A 19,471-nucleotide genomic window follows, 5' to 3' on the forward strand; every position below is an offset into this window, starting at 1 on the left:
CTGCTTGTAAGGTGAACGCCCTACCCGCTGTGCTATCGCTCCAGCCCATGGCTATCCAATTCAGCATTATTCAGTTATAGGAATACAATCCTGATACATATTATATCACATGGATGAACTTTGAGAACATGCTAAGGAAAATTAAGTCAGACACACACAAAAAAACATACTTTATGACTTCATTTGTACTTCATTGTATGCCTTTAGAAAGGGTGAAGTAGGGATCAGAACTACAGCTCAGTGGTAAAATGCAAGCCTGATGCGTATGAGACCCTGGGCTGGATAGCCCACATTATTCCACAAATAAGGAAAGAAAGCAGATGTGATAGTATGTGAATTACATCTCATTTTTTAAAATATATTTTTGCTACTGCCATAAAAAACTGTGTCATCTGGACTTTACTAAAACTCCGAAAACCGTTCTACAACTACATATCCCATTATGCCCAGAAGGACATCTCTCCCCTCTTGACACAGAGCGGCCGCTCCTCCTCCATCTTTCTGTTTCTTGTCTTTTTCACTTGAGTTTATTCTTTATTGAGTTTTATTCTTTATTATTGAGCTTTATTCCACACCTTCACTGAAACTGTCTCCAGTCACCTGACACAGCCTCTGACCACCCCCCCAACCACCACCACCACCCTCACCCCCCAGCCTTACACCTCACCCAACATTCCAGCCTCCAGGCAGACTCATCTTCTGAGCTACAAAGCAAACACCACTGGAAAAGCTTCTAAAACACTTGGATTCCACTGGCCCTCTTTCTCATTGACCTATAAGTCCAGGGATTGGGGCATTCTCTCCAGCTGCCCAGTTCACTACATCAAAGACATCTCCTATGCCAGGCCTCCTCTGAAGTAACCAACGACCGCTTCCAAGTGCCCTTAAATTCTTCTTTTAAAAAAGGTTAAACTGCACTTACTGCCGTGAAATCCATCTTCAGTTCAATCACTTTGGTTAGATCGGGAAGTGCTGCTTTTGATTTGCCCATAGCTAAAAAGACAGTAGCTCTCCGATAGTAAGCGATGTAATTTTCAGGGTCACCATCTGAAAATTGAAACAATAATTACTGCTCTCAAACTTGTTTTTAAAAAAAAAAAAGAAGAAGAAGATGAACATACAGCGGAGACTGTAGAGTTACAAAGCCTAAGGGGTTTACCCTTGAGAAAAAAGTTCATCGACCTCTGGTGTGGAATGGTAACCATATTCGACTCATTACTTTAGTAAGTTTATAATTCAGTCCTTGTCTTTTCTAAAATATTCTCATCACAGAATTTTAGAAATCTAGACTTCTAATTAAACCGACATACTGAATGCACATCTATGCTCCCGAGGAAATGCCAAGACAATGGCAGCAGTGAAGAAAGAAAAACACAAACCAGAAGGAAAATGAAAATGAGAATGAGTAAAGAAATCGGCAGAAAAGCAAATGGATGCCTTAGGCTTATTAATTAATTCACTTCTGCTCAGCAAAGGGGGTTGGGTAGGACTTAAATGATCTTAACCAAATCAAGCCACCTTTTTAAAACTTAATATTTACACACACATGTTCATTATTATAAGATGTACAATGAAAGGTCTTCTAAAATTTCTACTCTTGATGGTCTTATCATTTGAAAAATAATAGCACTGTAGCACTGTCGTCCTGTTGTTCATCGATTTGCTCGAGCAAGCACCAGTAACGTCTCCATTGTGAGACTTGTTATTACTGCTTCTGGCATATCAAGCAAGTACACCAGGGGGAACTTTCCAGGCTCTGCCATGCAGGCGGGATACTCTCAGTAGCTTGCCGTGCTCTCCGAGAGGGATGGAGAAATCAAACCCAGGTTACCTTGCCACGTGCAAGATAAATGCCCTACCCACTGTGCTATCGTTCCAGCCTTCTTTCAAAAATGGCAGGGAGAAAAAGGCTGAGAAAGGAAGGGCAAAAGTTCCCAGGGCAAAATTTGATCTGTCAGCCAATTGGAACCTTGCCCCCTGTTTCCCAGCCTGACCAGCCAGTTTCCTGCTTGTTAGAAAATAGGTCAATCTCTATGATAATACAGGATACCATCATTGAGGTTTGTGGTTTTAAATCATTATTAATGGCACCAAAAATTAAAGTACAACTGACAGGTAGGAGGAGAGAACAGGTGATACAACCATTATGGAAGAAAATATACAGATGGCCAATAAACAGGAAAGTAAGTGCTCAGCATCGCAAGTCAATAGGGCAATACAACTCAAAACCACAGAGGCCAGAGACAGTACAGGGCTTTGGACTCTCAGCACTCCCCCCTCCTCAAAATAGCCCACAAAACACAGGGAGAGAAGAGATGGAGAGAGGGAGGGACATAGGGGCTAGAGGAGAATGGAGGGGAGGGAAATCTGACACCAAGTAAAACAGAGGATCTGCAGTTCTGTTCTGGTAAAGACACATTTCCTACGAAATTCAACATGCCATGACACCTTATCACCACATCACTATCTCCCATATATTCCACAAACACACAATTTTGACTTTATTTTCTACTGTAATTCTTCTCTGAGCAATCAGTATTTCATACGAACTTAAAGGTCGAATGTCTCAAGCTACACTCAGAAATGAGAATATATGCACCATTTGAGAATCATGGCCACTCATCAAATGACGAAAAACAAAAAGCACTGCTGGGCAAAATCTGAGCACGCTAGGAGCACGTCATTTCCTCCCTTGACCAACCATGCCAATAAATGGTGTTAAGGCCTTACTAACTTACCTCTTCCAAGGAAAGCAATATTTTACTGGATATTTTGGGAGGGAGACTCTCTCAAGAATTTTTGTATGAAGTGAAGCTCAAGAAAAATGAGCAATCATCTTAAATCATTTTCATTATAGACCTTAATGCATTAAAGACCCGAGGAAGAACTTTTTTTTTAAAGCATAAAACAAGCAATAGTTTCTACAAATATTCCTGTGGTAGTAATAACCAATATATTTCTGACATATTTTATCGAACACATAACTGAAAAAAATTAATTGCCATGTCACAAGACAACTGGAATCAATAAAAACATGTTCACTTTGCATTAACATGGTCTCAGAGCTAACACCTACATGAAAAATCCCTCACAGGCCAGGGAGACAGCTCAAAGGGCAATAGTGCATGCGTGTGTGTGAGGCCCCAAATCCCACCTCCAGCACTGCCAAGCACCTCCAAGGATAATCTGAAAAAGACCCCCACCAGCACACTGGGTGTGACCACGATATCCACCCACTCCCAAAACCCCCAGCACCATGGACCCAAACACTGAACCACGCAGCCCAATTTTCAGACCCCGAAACCAGGGTCCCCTGTGCATTGATTAGGAGCTGCCTCACATTAAAAGAAAGAAAAATGCCTTGTACAAATTGTTGTGCCAGTTAGACACCATTTTTTAAGGTGATCATTGAAACAAACTTAAAAATTTTTTTAGACTCCACATGGTTTAGAAAATCTTATTTGAAACTCAAATCTCAGAGGTCAAAGAGATTGGATAGGAGTTAAGGTGCTTGCCATGCAGGCAGCTGACCCCAATTCAATCCCCAGCAGCCCCCTGAATACTGCCAGGATAAATCCCTGAAGACAGAGACAGGAGTAAGCCCTGAGCTACTGCTAGGTGTGTGCCACAAACAAAAACAAATCTATTAATGTAGCAAATCTGTATTTAGGAAAGTCTTGATTTTCAGATTACACATTATTTTCCCCTGATCCTGAAAGAGCCTCCAATTGTTGGGAAAGACGAGTAAAGAGAGGCTGCTAAAATCTCAGGGCTGGGGGCTGGAGCGATGGCACAGTGGGTAGGGCGTTTGCCTTGCACGCGGCCAACCTGGGTTTGATCCCCAGTATCCCATATGGTCCCCCAAGCATTCCCAGGAATAATTCCTGAGTGCAGAGCCAGGAATAACCCCTGACCATCGCTGGATTGTGACCCCAAAAGAAAAAAAAAATCTCAGGGCTGAGACAAATGGAGACATTCCTGGCAGCCGCTTGAGTAAATCAATGAACAACAGGATGACAGTGATACAGTGATACATTATTTTCAAATTACGAAAAATATTAATGTTTTGAGTCTTCATAAAAGCCCTTGCTGGGGTGGGGTATGGTAATGAAAACTGCTGAAAAAGCCAACATTTTCTTACGGCACCTGACCAATACCCAGTGGCAAAGCCAAAACTAAAACTCAAGGTCTCCTATCTGAGTTTAAGCAAGAGCAAGCAGAAAAATATTGCCAAACCACAACCTATGTTTTGTTTATAGGCAATACTATGATTCTTGCAGAGAGCACAACAGTATCTAAAAATGCACAAACTCATTACTCTGCAGTCTAAAGGTTTGTCACACTAATTCATGCCAAATAAAAGTGAGACTATACAATCAATTTTTTTTTTTTTACAAAAAGCTTCACTGTCTGAAAGTCCTAGCAGAAAAGTATGCAGTAACTTCTAAGAAAATCCCTTATGTCCCCACTCTGAATCTACTTACAGTGATCATCTCATTTTTCAAATTAACTACAGATCAAAAACTATGAAGAACTTTGATGCTTAGACTAAGGTAACCACCCAAGGAGTGAGGGTTTTGAGCAATACTGAAAGGGCAAAAAGGCATAGGCTCCCCCTAGGGCCCCAAAATAACTCTGACACTGACGCTCTGGAGGCACCAAGAAACTGTAACTATATTCAGTGAAATCTGTTTAAAAAGGCAGAAAAATATGCAATGCCCTGAGATTACAACAAAACTATACTTGGATTATTCTTGGGACTTGCAGCAATTATATCTCTGTCTCTTGGACTATTCTCTTATGTCAAATACATCAGGATTCAAACGTTCTGCATTTGTGTTATGAATCTATTTCACCCAGCATCCCACAACACTTTTAAACATTAAAATAACATCCATTTTAAACGTTATCCAAAATAAATAAATAAAAGAGCCATTATTCAGAATTCACTAACATGCCCACTACATTTCTGGTTCTAAGATACAGACCTACTGCAGCGTGGAACTGAGATAAAGCATCGGCCAGCTGTCCAGCTGCAAGTAACTTCTTGCCCAATTCAAGATGTTTCTCAACATCTGCATTTATTCCACATTCAGCACCTAAAAGCAAGTAAAAAAAATATTGAGTTAACTTTCTATGAGTCAAGATCTCATTCTAAAGAATAAATTATTATACAGTTATCTCCCTTAGTCACTGACTCAGAAGAGAAGTCACAGAAGCTAAGAGTGACTTAGAGAAAGTAACCAAAGAGCACTTCATTTCAGAGTCAGAGAAACCCCAAATATACTCACCTTGTCCTCATCAGCCAAGAGAGTAGATAGAGTCAGTCCACAAAACCAATGGGACAGTGCTTTACACGGTCACAGTAAAATATGTCATGCCACTTAAGTTTTGCTTGATGATGATACTAGAATCTCACTTTGGCGCCAGTATCAGCATACTTACTGCATCTAAGCACCCCAGACTTTGCAAAAGAGACAAAATACTGCTAATACTCCTAGAGGTGATGGGCAGGCAGCCATCACAAATAAGTCACTTACATAGTACAAAGAGTGGAAAATACCATGGAAATAAAAACTAGGCAATTTGCAGGGTGAAGCCAGGGCCCCATGTTTGGAGTCCAGCTCCCACAGCCCAGGCTGCACATTCCCAGGCCCTGCTGGGACCTACAGTCTCCTGTGGTGTGCGTGTGCATGCACATACGTACGTGTGTGTGTGTGTGTGTATGTATGTGTGTTTCCTGGGTGTTTGACTGCTTGTGAAAATTGTATATGAAACTCCCCAGGACGAGGAGCTGGAGCAATAGCACAGCGGGTAGGGCGTTTCCCTTGAATGCGGCCGACCCGGGATCGATTCCCAGCATTCCATAGGGTCCCCTGAGCAATGCCAGGGGTAATTCCTGAGTGTAGAGCTAGGAGTAACCTCTGTGCATCGCGGGGTGTGAAACAAAAACAAAAAACTCCCCAGGACCAGGCTGCAGCCATGGCTCCTGCCTTACGTGTGCTTCCAGCCAGCTCGCACAGACCCTCAAAACACTGGTCCCTCTGCAACATGACAGGCAGTTCCTGAGCAACTGCTCCATACTGAGATGCAGTCCCCCACATCATGGATGTGTGGCCAACCCCACAGCCCCCACCCCATCCACTGCTCAGCGGTTTGCAAAAGCTGCTGAGCCCAGTCATGATAGAGCTGGATAGAGGGGTCCGGCGTGAGGACTGTGGGCCAGCAGAGTGAGGAGACGCAGCCAGAAGCGGACAGCAATCACGGTCCCTTCTTGCCCACCCTCGGAGACTTATGCCACCGGCACTCTATGGCAGCAGCGTCCTGGCAGCTCCCTGCCTGGTGCTCACCCTGCGGGTGAAGTCCTCAGGCCCCCACACCAGGCTGGCTCTCAGGCCCCATGCAACCAGAGAGTGAGAAGGCAATCACTGCAATGACAGGCAGATTGGCAGAACCACAAAACCTGCCAAGACGGAATCTGAAGGAAACAGAAAAGCTCAAACTGAAACAGGAATCAAGTCTCCCCAAAACAAGAGACGAGAACCAGATCATTTCAACCTGTAGGTTCTACAAATCTTCAAAGATGGCACTGTACCCACCGTTGTCAAACTTGTCCCCAAAAGTGAAGAGGGAATCATTTCAAATACCATTAGCCTAGCACCAAAAGCAGAAAATGGAACACACGAGTGCCCATGTGCACTCGCGTACATACACACACACACACACACACTCACAATCACACAAACAGGCCAATATTCTGATGAACAAATGCAAAAATCCTCAACAAAATCTTGACAATATGAATTTAATAATAAATACACTGAGAATTATATGGCATAATCAAGTGGCTTTTGTCCCATAAATGGGATATCACAATGGTCCAACACAAATTAATGCTATGTAACATATCAATGAGAGAAAAATAAAAAACACATATCAGTGCAGAAAAAAAGATTCAATCTGAATTTGTAACTCAATAGTATGGGAGTAGAAAGAAATTGCAATAGAATACATACATGCCAACCCCACAGTAATGCTGTGCCCAATATGAAAAACTCAAAAGTTTTTCCTCTGAGGTTCAACAAGAATGTTGAAATCCTAGTCAAAGATATTAGTCAAGAAAAGAAAATAAGGGCCACAGAGATAGTAGTACAGCAGAAAAGGTGCCTGCCTTGCATACTACGACACTATTTTGAATACCACGCACTGCTATGGTCCCCTGAGCACCACCAGGAATGATTCCTGGGCACAACTGATTGTGGCCCCAAAAGAAAAAGATCTACCATATTATCAGCAGTTCCACTCCTAGTGTTTTTGTATTTTATGATCTATGAAAAGATATATGCACTCCTATGTACTTTGTGGCTGTATTTATTTTTTTTTTTCCCTTTTTGGGTCACACCCAGCTATGCTCAGGGATTATTCCTGGCTCTGCACTCAGGAATTACTCCTGGCGGTGCTTGGGGGACCATATGGGATGCTGGGGATGGAACCCAGGTCAGCCACATGCAAGGCAAACGCCCTACCCGCTGTGCTATCGCTACGGCCCCTGTGGCTCTATTTATAATGACCAAAATATAAAAACAACCCAAGTGCCCAATGACATGAGATGATTTTAAAAGATTTGTTTTTTGGTGGGGGAAGGGAGGAGTGAGGAACGAATGCACATATCTTGACAGTTGTGATATGGATGGTACTAGAGGAGGGGTCTGCCAATAAGCAAAGTAAATCAAAACAAATACAAAGACCAGGTGATCTCACCTATATTTAGGATAGCACTGTAGCACTCTCCTCCCGTTGTTCATCGATTTGCTCGAGCAGGCCCAGTAACATCTCTATTTTGAGACTTGCTGTTACTGTGTTTGGCATATCGAATATGCCACGGGTAGCTTGCCAGGCTTTTGCCATGTGGGCTAGATACTCTCGGTAGCTTGCCGGGCTCTCCAAGAGGGACGGAGGAATTGAACCCGGCTCAGCCGAGCCAGCCGCATGCAAGGCAAACGCCCTACCCCTGTGCTATCGCTCCAGCCCATATTTAGAATATAGAGAAACAAAGCAGGGGAACAGACAAAACCAAAATAGCCCTTAGATTCTTAGCACAGAACTGAAGTTATCAAAGTAGTGGGGAGAACTGCGATAGAGTGGAAGGGATCCTGTGGTCTGTGCTTAAGAGTTACTGGTTCTGGGTGATAAGCATGGGAAGCAGCATTTATCTGACATTTCTATGTTCCTAAAACATATAAAGCATTATAAACCAGTGTTACCCCCATTATTTAAGTACCATGTCACCCCACTCATAAAAAGCAAACTAAGGAAAAAGTGTTGGTGACATTGGTGGTACAGCGTTGGTGGAATGAGCGGAGCTGCATTCCAAAGCACCAAGGAAAAAGAGGCGAGTGCTCTGGGATGGGGAGGGGGCAGGAGCGCTGGACTCTCAGTAGTAAATGCAGTGGCCAGGGGTGGGCCGGGTGAGAAACTAGTGCTTGAGCAAAGGCTTCCTGGAAGGCGAGAGGACTCACTTCCTGGGGAAATGAGCTTCCCAAGGGACAGAGAGTGCCAGGCCCCAGGTCGGGAGAGGAGCATGTGGGGTGTGTTACAGAAACAGGAAGGGCGGGACAGCCACTGAGGAGACAGAGGCAACCAGGTCAGGGGTCAGAGAAGAAGAGGACCAGTAGGCACGCCCAAATGGGGTGTACCTGGGGGGTGCTGAGCAGAATGTGAGACCTCCCAGGCTGCTGCCACTCTGCCCTGAGCTCCCCCTTCCAGCTGGGCAGGAGCGGGGGAGAGGTCTGCTGAAGCCTTTCCTCTTTGCACTGGGCAAGGTCACACGTGGTGAGTACGGGGCCCTGAAGCTTGCACACCTCCACCAGAGGGGCTGCCCTTGCTTCATTCTGGCTCCTGCCACGTGGCTGTTTAGTGGTGCCCCTTACCTGTGTCCCCTGGGTCCGGTTCCTCCGCCACCAGATCAGGAGCCCTTGGCAGCACCACTCCCCGCCCCCCCTCCCCCTACCGCCCGGTCTGGACAGGCCTCTTTCCGCTGCTGGCTGCTGCAGACTGGTTCTGACCCTGACAACCCAGCAAAGTCCTCTGCCAACAGCCCTGGCTTCAACTCTTCCCTCTCCCCTGCGGCCTGAGCCCCAGTCTCGAGCAGGAGGGCTCAGCTCCAAGGCGGCTCTTCCCTGGGAAATGTTCCTCAGCTCCAGAGTTTTACAGAGACGCTTCTGGGAGACCAAAGTGGTTCTCTGTGCAAGCTCCCTCTTCTTAAAATACTCGATGGTATCAGGCTCCTGCCTGGACACAGACTTGGACACCCTTGGCATTGTAAAGGCTCCCCAGAGACATACACCGAGATGCTCTGAGCACTGGTTTGGTCCTGCTCTGCAGTACCCCACTCATGCCGACAAGAGTCAAGGTGTCAGGAACACACGGCAAGTAACAGAAACACCACTGGCGGCACGCGCCTTTGAAACACACGAGGTTGCTGCACTTGACCACCACAGCAATAACGGTGAAGAGGATGTGACAAGGTTCTGTTGAGGCCACTAGGTCACTTACCAAGAGGAAGTAACAGACTCAGCTCATTAACGTATATCCACTTACCAAAGCAGAAGCTGGCAAATGGTTTCTGCCAACAAAATTTCATTGGACTAGAGCCTGATCATCACACACTGTCAGGATCTGCTCACATTACAGTGGCAAAGTTGAGTCATTTTGACCAAAAACATAAAAAGGTCCACAAATCTAAAATATGTCACCTGACCCTTTAGCAAAAAAGACCTGACAATTTATACTAGAGAACCCAAATTAAGACCCGGATTCAATTCTTGGGTCTCCATAGAACCCGCCCAAGCCCCATCAGGAATGAGTACATAACCATGAGTACATAGCCAGGTATGACCCCAAAACAAATTTTTAAAAAAATCACTAACTAGTGCTCACCCAAGCCAGTCTGGCTTAAGCTAGTGCTGGGTGCCTCACCTACCGAACACCAGAAACCAACCTTGACTTCCTCGTATGGCACCCAGGGCAGAGTGGCAGCCCAAGCCAGCCACCTGGGGGGGGGGGGGGGGCAGCTGATCACACTAACTCTTCCCTGCTGGGTCAGAATCATACATTTTGGATACAGATTTGCCTGCAACTCTCTGCCAGCACCACCGTACCACAGATCGTTGTAGCTACCATCATGGCACATCACATAGCGTTTGACCTGACGAGAAGAATTCATCTGACAGCAAGACGCTCACACCCATGGAGCTAACTGGTCTCGCTACATACTCCATCACCCAGAAACACTCCCCACTATGGTGAAGAGAGGAGTAGCAGCACTCCTGGGGAGAGAGAAACTTGAAAAACTATGCCGTAGGCTGCAGGCTGTATCATTGAGAAATGATCAGTGCAGCTCTCTATGACAGATCATCCATATGGTCTGTCATAGAAATCAAAATACGTGGATCCAGAAACCAAGAAGCAGAAGTGTGCGGGGGGGGGGGGGGGGAGTGGGAGGCAGAGTGATAGTACAGCGGATAGGGCACTTGCCTTGCACACAACCAACCCAGGTTCTATCCCCGGCATCATGTATGGTCCCCTGAGCCTGCCAGGAGTGATTCCTGAGTGCACAGCCAGGACTAAGCCCAGAGCACTGCCAGATGTGGTCCCCAAACAAAACAAAACAAAGAAGTAGAAGTCAGAGTGACACCTCTCATTACTACACTAATAACATACTTGCTAAATGTTTACTTCCAGTCCTGGCAACTTGAGCTCTGATGCTTTGGAGATCTGGGTCCCCTAAGGGGAAATGCTTGCACACAGGGACACAATAATAGTTCCAATGAAGTGGAAAATGAGACTGCCTCTTAGCCATTTTGTACTCCTTCTGCCACTAAAACCACAGGCTGAAAATAAAAGGGAAACGTGTGCTCCTGGCATATCCAATAGCGGCAAAAAGGGCTACAGCTGGAGTCTGAGGATTCTCGAGGACCTAGTCCTCCATGACAATTCTAAAGGTTAATAAACACTACAGCAACCAAAACAGAACAATGAGGCGCTCAGATCCTCCAGGAATGAAGGTTTTCAGGTAAAACCAGGAGAACTAGGATTCCAGCTCAAGGCAGAAGCAGCTGAAGAAGGCATGTATATGGATGAAGACCTGAAAGGCGGGCTACAGACACAATACCTGTGGAGTAGTAACAGTGTACTTACACGTGTTTATTTGTACATATAGCTATAAACACAATCCATGGACTCTACATCAAGTGCATTTGTCTACTCACTAAAATTCATCTGCAACCCCTAAGGCTCATTTATAATCCTCAAGTTTGTACTCTTGGTGTCCTGCAGTCATTTCTGGACAAGTATAAAACAGAGAAGCATTTGAGTCACTCAAAGTGGACATTCCCAGCTCAAAACCAAACTTCTTATTTTCCACTCATGTAATGGAGTGTCCCTTCCATGCAAGACTGCAGGTGATCGGCTGAAAAGTAATCACTATTCAGCTTTTAACTTTGTGAATTTTCAGTGAAATGCTGGGAAAATATATGGCATGGTATTCTTGCTGGGAGTCATTCATGCTGCTACTCTGTGACATGGAGTCCAAATTGAACCAAAGTTTAAATTCAATTTCCCAGTCACAGCAGTGTCCATTTAACTGGTCAGTGTGGGGAGTGGGGAGCAGTGAGGATGGCAAAGAACACTTCCCACCTTCCAGAAATGTTCTGCTGAATGAGACGGGGGGGGGGGGGGGGGGGGGGGGGGCGGGGGGGGGCTGAAGGCCTCAGGTCTGCCCTGAAATCCTGAGAAAATGAAAGGGTATCACCTATGTGAAAGGCTAAGAGGGAAAAAACATTACACACACACACACACACACACACACACACACTTAATCATCCAAAAAAAAGATAATTAAGGAGGCTTTCAGAGATGTTCAAGACCAGAATTTCGCCTTAACTCTCTTCCCCAACATGACTTCATTATTCGGAAGCAGAAGCCTTTAACAACAAGGTCATTCTCATTAACAGTGAAAGGGAGGAGGAAAACCAGTGAAGAATGTGTTACAATGACCCAGATGATGTCACAGTGAAATGGAGGGAAACAGATCGCTAAGAGCAACACCCGAGAAAGCGAGCACTCAGGGAGCGTCAAGGAGGCTGAGGCCTGCGGAGAAAAGAGCAGGAGGATAAGTGTGCAGGCCCGAGCGCCTCGGAACTGTGGGCCATCCGAAACGGCCGAAGCAATCAAAGTCCTCATTTCATCCAGCACAGCGAAAAGCTTAGAACTCTCACTTTACCTCGCCACCTGACCTACTAGACAAAGTAGCCTTTTCAGCTTTTAGAATTCCTACTCTGCAGCTTCTGTGTGGAGTCGTATTCCCTTGCCTGCCCACTGGGCCCCTCCATGTATGAAAGGAAAGAGGGTGGGAAGAGATGGAGCGAGTCTCCCATGGCTGAACCAGCAAAGCCCGATTTGGACAACAAGAGGAAAGACATTCAGACTCTTTAAATGGTACCCAAACGTGGGTAACATTAGAGTGAATTAGTGCAGGCTTTCAATGGGCTGGGAAAAGACTATTAGTTTTCCTATTTAAAATGTGTATATAGGCTGGGGCTAGAGTGATAGTACAGCAGGCAGGGCATTTGCCTTGCACTCGGCTGACCCAAGTTCGATCCCCAGCATCCCGAGTGCAGAGCCAGGAGTAACCCCTGAGCATGGCAGGGTGTGACCCAAAAAGCGAAACAAAGCAACAAACAAAATGTGTTTCTAGGGGCCAGGAGACAGGACAGCAGTGAGGGGATGTGCACAGCATGCATTTGCCCCGCTCTATTCCTGCCACCCACATGGCCCCGAAGCACTGACAGGTGCAGCCCTAAGGACCCCCAAGCACTCTGGGTGTGGTGCTGTGAGCCTGGGACACAAGCAGTACCGCATCCTTGGGATGCTGCATGGTACTGCAGGCTGGTCTCCAAAGCACCAAAAACTGTGTGCCCCAAAAAACAATAAAGTAAGAATACCAGCTCCTGATCTACAAAAATTCACTGTGAAATACTGATTTTAAACTATATTCCGGGGCTAGAGAGATAATGTGGGGTTCTAAGGTACATGGCTTGAATCCCATTGACCCTGGCACTACATGAGGTGCCGAGAGCGTGGCCAGGGGTCACTCCTGAAACAGACCCAAGAATAGGCCCCGAGCATCACTGGGCATGGTTCAGTCCCCCACACTCCCATGACAATACTCTGCCTCTGGTTTCAGCTCTCATGTTATCAAGTGTCCTTCCCTGCAAGAATGTAGGTGATAAGTTTAGAAGTATACACTATTGGTAAAACTCAGCTTTTTCTTAGGCTAAAATTTTCCAAATTCCACTTAATAACGTGATAACTAAATACGACATCCTCTACCAAACTTTCCGTGGCCCCTCCAACATTTCAGAATATTTCTTTAGTACACTTCAGTCCCATTTCCACAACAGAACATGCTATAGTCTAAGGGTTGGCTGTGTTTTCTCCCCACATGCAGTCAGCCTCCTGGCTGGAATCTTCTCTCCAAATCCAGCCCCACTCTGCTCCTAAAGCAATTCTCCCAAATGTACTCCTAACCAAAATTCCTCAGCATTTTTACATGGCTGACTAAAGTCCATCTAAAATCCTTCGAATATTAAGAAAAACAAGACCCTTATTCTGTCCATGACCAGGGTCCCTGGTATGTGGTCCAGCCTCCTTCCTCTCTCCTCCACCTCTAACAGGAACTGCCTGTGTGTCTCTGAGCCCACTGCGTACTCATGCTCAGTTTCCATACTTGCTACTCCATGGAAACACTTTCCCCTCTTACCCACCAAGGCAATTTCTACTCCTCCACCAGAATTCCAACTTCAAATGGTGGTTCCTTTATGAAACTTCCCCTAACTACTCCACGAGAGGATTGGGAGGCACTTTCTCTAGTATGTATATCCCCACACTCACAAGTATATGTCTTGACTTTGCATTACCACTGCTTCAGTATGTTCATGATTTTCTCAAAACCTTCAGCCTTTCTATCTCTCCCAACCCAACCCCAATCAGAATTAACCTTGCAGTGAATGAGAACGGTCTTTTATTAGCACCTGATTCAGTACCTTGTATAAAGTGGGCACCCAATATTTGTTGATTCTGTGCAATTCCTCATAAGTGTATCAAAACCCAACAAAATAACAGCACCTAAGATACTAAAAATTATCAAATCAAACCGATACTACCAGCAATGATCCAGAATGAACTTAATATGGTAGGGAGCAAATTATTTGGAAATTGGGGATGTTTTGGCAATATCGTAACTCTGTTTTGAGCCACAGATATTTTTTCCCTTAGCCACATGGCCTCCTAGCATTATTTTCTGGAAAATAAAAAAAAAGAACCAAATATCAGGGCAGTTCTTAATCTACATTAAACTACAGGCTTTCTCCCTAGGCAATCATCAGCCATAAGTCAGTAAAAGACATAGAACGTGCTATAGAAAAGGTGGAGAAAAGAAATCTTTCACTGAAGTTAGAATTTATTTTATCTTAGGGAGGATAAAAAAAAAGAATTTTAAGAAACTTGGAATTGAGGGGTTCACAAAAGCCAACTGGTCAGAGACGGGGGGTGTAGCCTAATGGCATGCGTTGGTCCCTGGCACCAAAAACAAACAAAAATATTTTTTTAAACGTATCAGTCATAATCATGACCCAAGAGGACCAGACTGGAAAGGGCAAGAGGAAGTGACAGAAGACCCTGAGGCTCCAGCTAAGACCCTGTTGTAAACCCAGGGCTGACTATTCAGGTAGGAGCAGGTAGGAAATAAGAGATGAGGAAAACCCTAAAACTGTTCTACAACAGAGCATAAAGCTAAAAACAATACAGGAATATCTGTGAAAGGGCCCATCTGAAGCCAAGATGGAGCAGGGTCTGGAGAAGTCTCAAGGCGGAAACAATAAACAGTTGAAATTGGCCACACAGAGAGACGAAGCAGGAAGTTCATTATCTTAGCAATTCTATACCCAAGCAAAGACAGAAAGAGTTTCAATTAAAAAAAATATACCGAGTTGGAAACCTGTCTCTCTCTCCAAACCACCCTGCCCTAAAATGTGGTTTAGTCAACACAGCCAAAGTGAAAAGAAAACCTGCATAAATATATAAGCCACCTCAACAGTACCTGTGTCAAAATCTTCCTAGGAAAGCTCAGAAATAAAATCTATTGAAATCGTATTTGTTTGGTCCACTTCAACGGGTGCTGTCTGCCTCTGCTTCAATTAACGGCGAGCATAAAAATGTTATGTGATGGAATTCCTTGTTCACGAAGAATCAACTTTGGAGCCAGAGGAAGAGTATAGGAGGTAATATGGCTGCCTTGCACATTATCCAGCTTGACCTCCAGCACCCCATCTGATGCCCTGGGCCCACCTCACCCCCACCAGCACGAATCCCTCAGGGCAGGGCCAGCAGTAAGCTCTGGTCACCACAGGATATAGTCACAAGCGAAACAAAAATAAACTATCAAAAAACCAACAAAAAAGAAGCACAGACTTGGAAAATAATTTTAGAAAAGTTCGTGCAAGAAAAAAAAAAACGGTTCAACTAGTCAATCTAGTCAATGTCACTCATTCATAGGCACATCTGCTTTATGTCATCAGCACCTTTCAGGTAGAGAAATGAACATTTTCCATAAAACTTATGTGCTTCTACACTAGCGAGATTCAGACAGCATTGAGTAGCATGTGACCAGAGGTCAGAGCGCTCTCTTCAAAATGTGTCAGGGCAGGTGTTTCTGAAGCATGGATGCGCATCGGAAGCTCACTGGGAGACATTCCCAGTCCGTGGAAACCGCAAGCGCAAAGATCCTTAATCAGAAATGAGCTAGTTTCAAGACAAAGATCTGAAGGGGGACCTTAGGAAAGGGACAGATGAAGATTGGAAAGAGGCAGAAATAAACAGGAGTTAGGTGAGGCTTTGCAGTTCTAGTGAGTAGGGTGTTAACGAGAGAACAGGTGAGGAAATGAAAAACCTGAAGCACTCTGAAGTCTCTTGTCCAGAAAAACAAAAATACAGTTTAGTGGTTGGAGACGGGAATGCCAGAACAACTGAGGATGGGCGAGCCGGAGCACAAAGGAGTGCCAGCAGAGTGAGAGAGACGGGCAACACGGGAGGGAAACAGCAATGCACCAGGAAGATTTGCAGGGTGAGAGGAAATGGGATCCAGGGCAAAAGCACAGGGATCGGCTTTAGCCAGGAGTAGAGCGACTTCACTGGTTTTATTTTTTTATCCTTTACTTTTTAATTAAATCACAGCGAGATACACAGTTACAAGGTGGTTCAAGATTGGGTTTCAGTTATATAATGTTCCCAAATGCATCCGTTCACCAACGTACATTTTCCATCACCAACATCCCCAGTTTTCCAGAGGGAAATCGGGAGACTTCATTCATTTGAAAAAGAGAGAAGCAGACACAAGCAGGCCAGTGGGCTGAGGTATAGAAGAAAGAGGATCCCCAGCGCTGACTTTCAACTTTCCTCATTAAACACCAGGCCTAAAAGAATGCCGCAAGGGAAGCGATGGGGAGGTGAAGTTAAAAAGGGGAAAGGTTCAGGTACTGATTTTCAAAAACAGACACACTGGGGAATCTCGGCCGCCTGGCTTATGCATCCGAGACTGGATGGAAATAAGAGCATAGGCAAGGGCCTGTCCATTTCTTACCCACAAGTCAGAGCAAACATGCTGGCCAAGTTGAATATAATCCATGTTGAAACAGAGACAAGGAAATGAAAAGAGTGTTGACAAAGGAGTGACTACAAGATATGGAGCTAGACCAAGAGAGGAGGTAAGATACAAATGCATCATAAATAAATGCATGTTTAAGACCAACCCAGATGATGCGTAAACTCAAAGACAAAAGCCATGAGATCTCTAGTGTGTATACTGCACCCCAGACTATGGTAGACAGACAGCTTAAGCTTAAGGCGCTGCTCACAAATCAAATGAGCCTCCAAATCCCAGAACTCCAAAGCGTACAACAAACTCATCAGATTATCTTTTCTTAGTTTTGGGGTTTTGGGGGGAGGAGGGTTCATCCTGCTATGCTCCGGGACTTGAGCCCAATGGCTGGGCTCAAGGTTCCTTCTGGTAATGTTTGGAGACCCCTGTATCACCTGAAATCAAACCTAGATGTCCCACATGCAAAGCACGGTTTCAGTCCACTGCCCTATCTCCCTAGCCCCATTTAATTTTTAAAGAGCTTTTTCTAGGGGTTAAGACATTTACCAAGAGTGATCCTGGTGCAAACACCCATAAGTAAACCTTGGGCACAGTAATGTGTGGCCCCAAAACAGCATACAAAAGAAAAAGAGGGTAAAAAAGAAAGAGGGTTGGAGTGATAGTACAGTGTCTTATCCTTGCCTTGAAGGCTGCTGACTGGATTCAATCCCTGGACCCCATATGCTCCCCTGAGCCCCACTAGGAATGATCCTTGAGCACTTGAGCAGAGAGCCAGGAGTGCCGAATATGGCTCAAAACTCAAATTTAAAAAAGGAAGAAAGGAAGGAAGTAGGTTTTTAAGGACAGCAGTAGGATGTTTACCTTGCACACGGCCAACGTGGCCAACCCGAGTTCGATTCCTCCGCCCCTCTCGGAGAGCCCGGCAAGCTACCGAGAGTATCTCGCCCGCACGGCAGAGCCTGGCAAGCTCCCCGTGACGTATTCGATATGCCAAACACAGTAACAACAGGTCTCACGATGGAGACGTTACTGGGCCCACTTGAGCAAATTGATGAACAACAGGAGGACAGTGCTACAGTGCTACAAAGAAATAACAATCTTTAAGGAAGGAGCACAGCCAAGCCACCATACACGATACCCGGATTCCAATCAAGGTCCCAGTCACAGCTGCATACTAGGCAAGCACCTTCACCTTTGTACTAACTCTCTGGCCTCCAGAAAATAAATCTTGTAGCTCTTAAGAGCAGGTGACTAGGTTCCCATGATATTGCCAAAAATAAAAATTAGTGGATACTTATTAAAGGCAATATGGCAGCAGAAATTAAACTTGACCATAATTCACTTTGCATGGGAAATGAATGCCTAATTATTACAAGGTAACCCATCCCAGAATAACTCCTGTCCCACATAATCAAAACTCTGACAAATGCTAACTAATTAAATGAATCAAATCTTTGACGCTGCAGCTAATTAAAAGCTATCTTATTAGGAGGAGCTGGAGTGACAGTACAACAGGTAAGGTGCTTGCCTTGCACATGGCTGACCCGGGTTTAATCCCGGCATCCCATATGGTCCCCTGAGAACTGTCAGGAATAATTCCTGAATGCAGAGCTGGGAGTAATCCCTGTGCATCGTCAGATGTGGCCCCAAAACACACAAACAAAATAAGTAATTAATAAAAAAATAAATAAGTGAAACCTATTCTATTAAGAGAATTCAAAGTAACCCTAGAAGTATTGTGGTCAGCTGCTATAATATATATAAATTACAACCCACTAATTTTAGCTATTTATTCATTCTTTCACATTTAAATTTTTCTTTGTTTCCTTGATTTTTATTTTGGAACCATACCCAGTGGTATTCAAAGCACCTACAGGTGCTAGATATAGAACCGGGGCCTCCAGCATACAAAGCCCACGACCATCCTGTTGTTCGTCGATTGCCTCAAGCAGGCCCCAGTAACGTCTCCTTCATCCCAGCCCTGAGATATTTAAAAAGTGCCATATTCAAGGCTGTTTCAGGCTTAGGAAAATGAGACCCATCATTGTTACTGGTATTTGGCATATTGGATACGCCATGGGGAGTTTGCCAGACTCTGCTGTGTGGGCAAGTTACATTCGGTAGCCTGCTGGTTTGTCCAAAGTAAGAATGAGACAATAAGATGTCAGGGCCTCCAGCATACAAAGCACAAATCCTAATTAATTCAAGAAAACCCTTGAGAAGTTATAAACATAGTGTAGTAGGTTAACATGCAAAAAAAAACCTTTCCTGGGTATTTTTGGTTATTCCTGGCTCCGTGCTCAGGGATCACTCCTGGCAGTGCTCAGAGAACCCTCAGATGTGCCAAAGATCAAACCCAGATCAGTCATGTGCAAGGCAATATATTGTTATATTTGTTATATTGTTTTATTTATATAACATATATATATACTATCTCCCCAGCCCTCAAAGGCCTTATTGAAAGGGGGTGCTTCAAATTCATGAACCTTACTCTCTATCTCTAGATTAAAATAAATGGAAAAATCAGAATCAGGGGTGGAGGCTGGAAAGACATTTTCAATGACACAAAACTAAGTCTACTATGCTGATTTTGGTGACACTCCATAGTATGCAAAAATTTTCTGAACATTCACTCATCCACCTCCCATTCTCCTTTATTTTTTCTCTCCCCACGACTCAAGCCCAGCAGGACCCCAACTTCGCAGATCTGAATGCCTCCTACAACCCTCAAAGTTTAGGGAACCTTGACAATGG

General features: G+C 44.8%; 1 protein-coding gene across 1 annotated transcript in view; it reads right to left on the bottom strand.

Moving 5' to 3' along the window:
* The window catches only part of DNAJC3 (DnaJ heat shock protein family (Hsp40) member C3), a 55,389-nt gene that overhangs the window by 32,913 nt on the left and 3,005 nt on the right, over nucleotides 1-19,471 (bottom strand). Inside the window, exons 2-3 of the mRNA XM_056109929.1 lie at nucleotides 4,989-5,099; nucleotides 923-1,047 (exon numbers count right to left, since the gene is read on the bottom strand). Of these exons, the coding sequence (XP_055965904.1) occupies nucleotides 923-1,047; nucleotides 4,989-5,099 (236 nt within the window). The remainder of the gene's footprint in view (nucleotides 1-922; nucleotides 1,048-4,988; nucleotides 5,100-19,471) is intronic.

The sequence above is a fragment of the Sorex fumeus genome, unplaced genomic scaffold (genome assembly GCF_029834395.1).
Source record: "Sorex fumeus unplaced genomic scaffold, SorFum_2.1 ptg000008l, whole genome shotgun sequence".
In the NCBI taxonomy this organism is placed as follows: Eukaryota; Metazoa; Chordata; class Mammalia; order Eulipotyphla; family Soricidae; genus Sorex; species Sorex fumeus.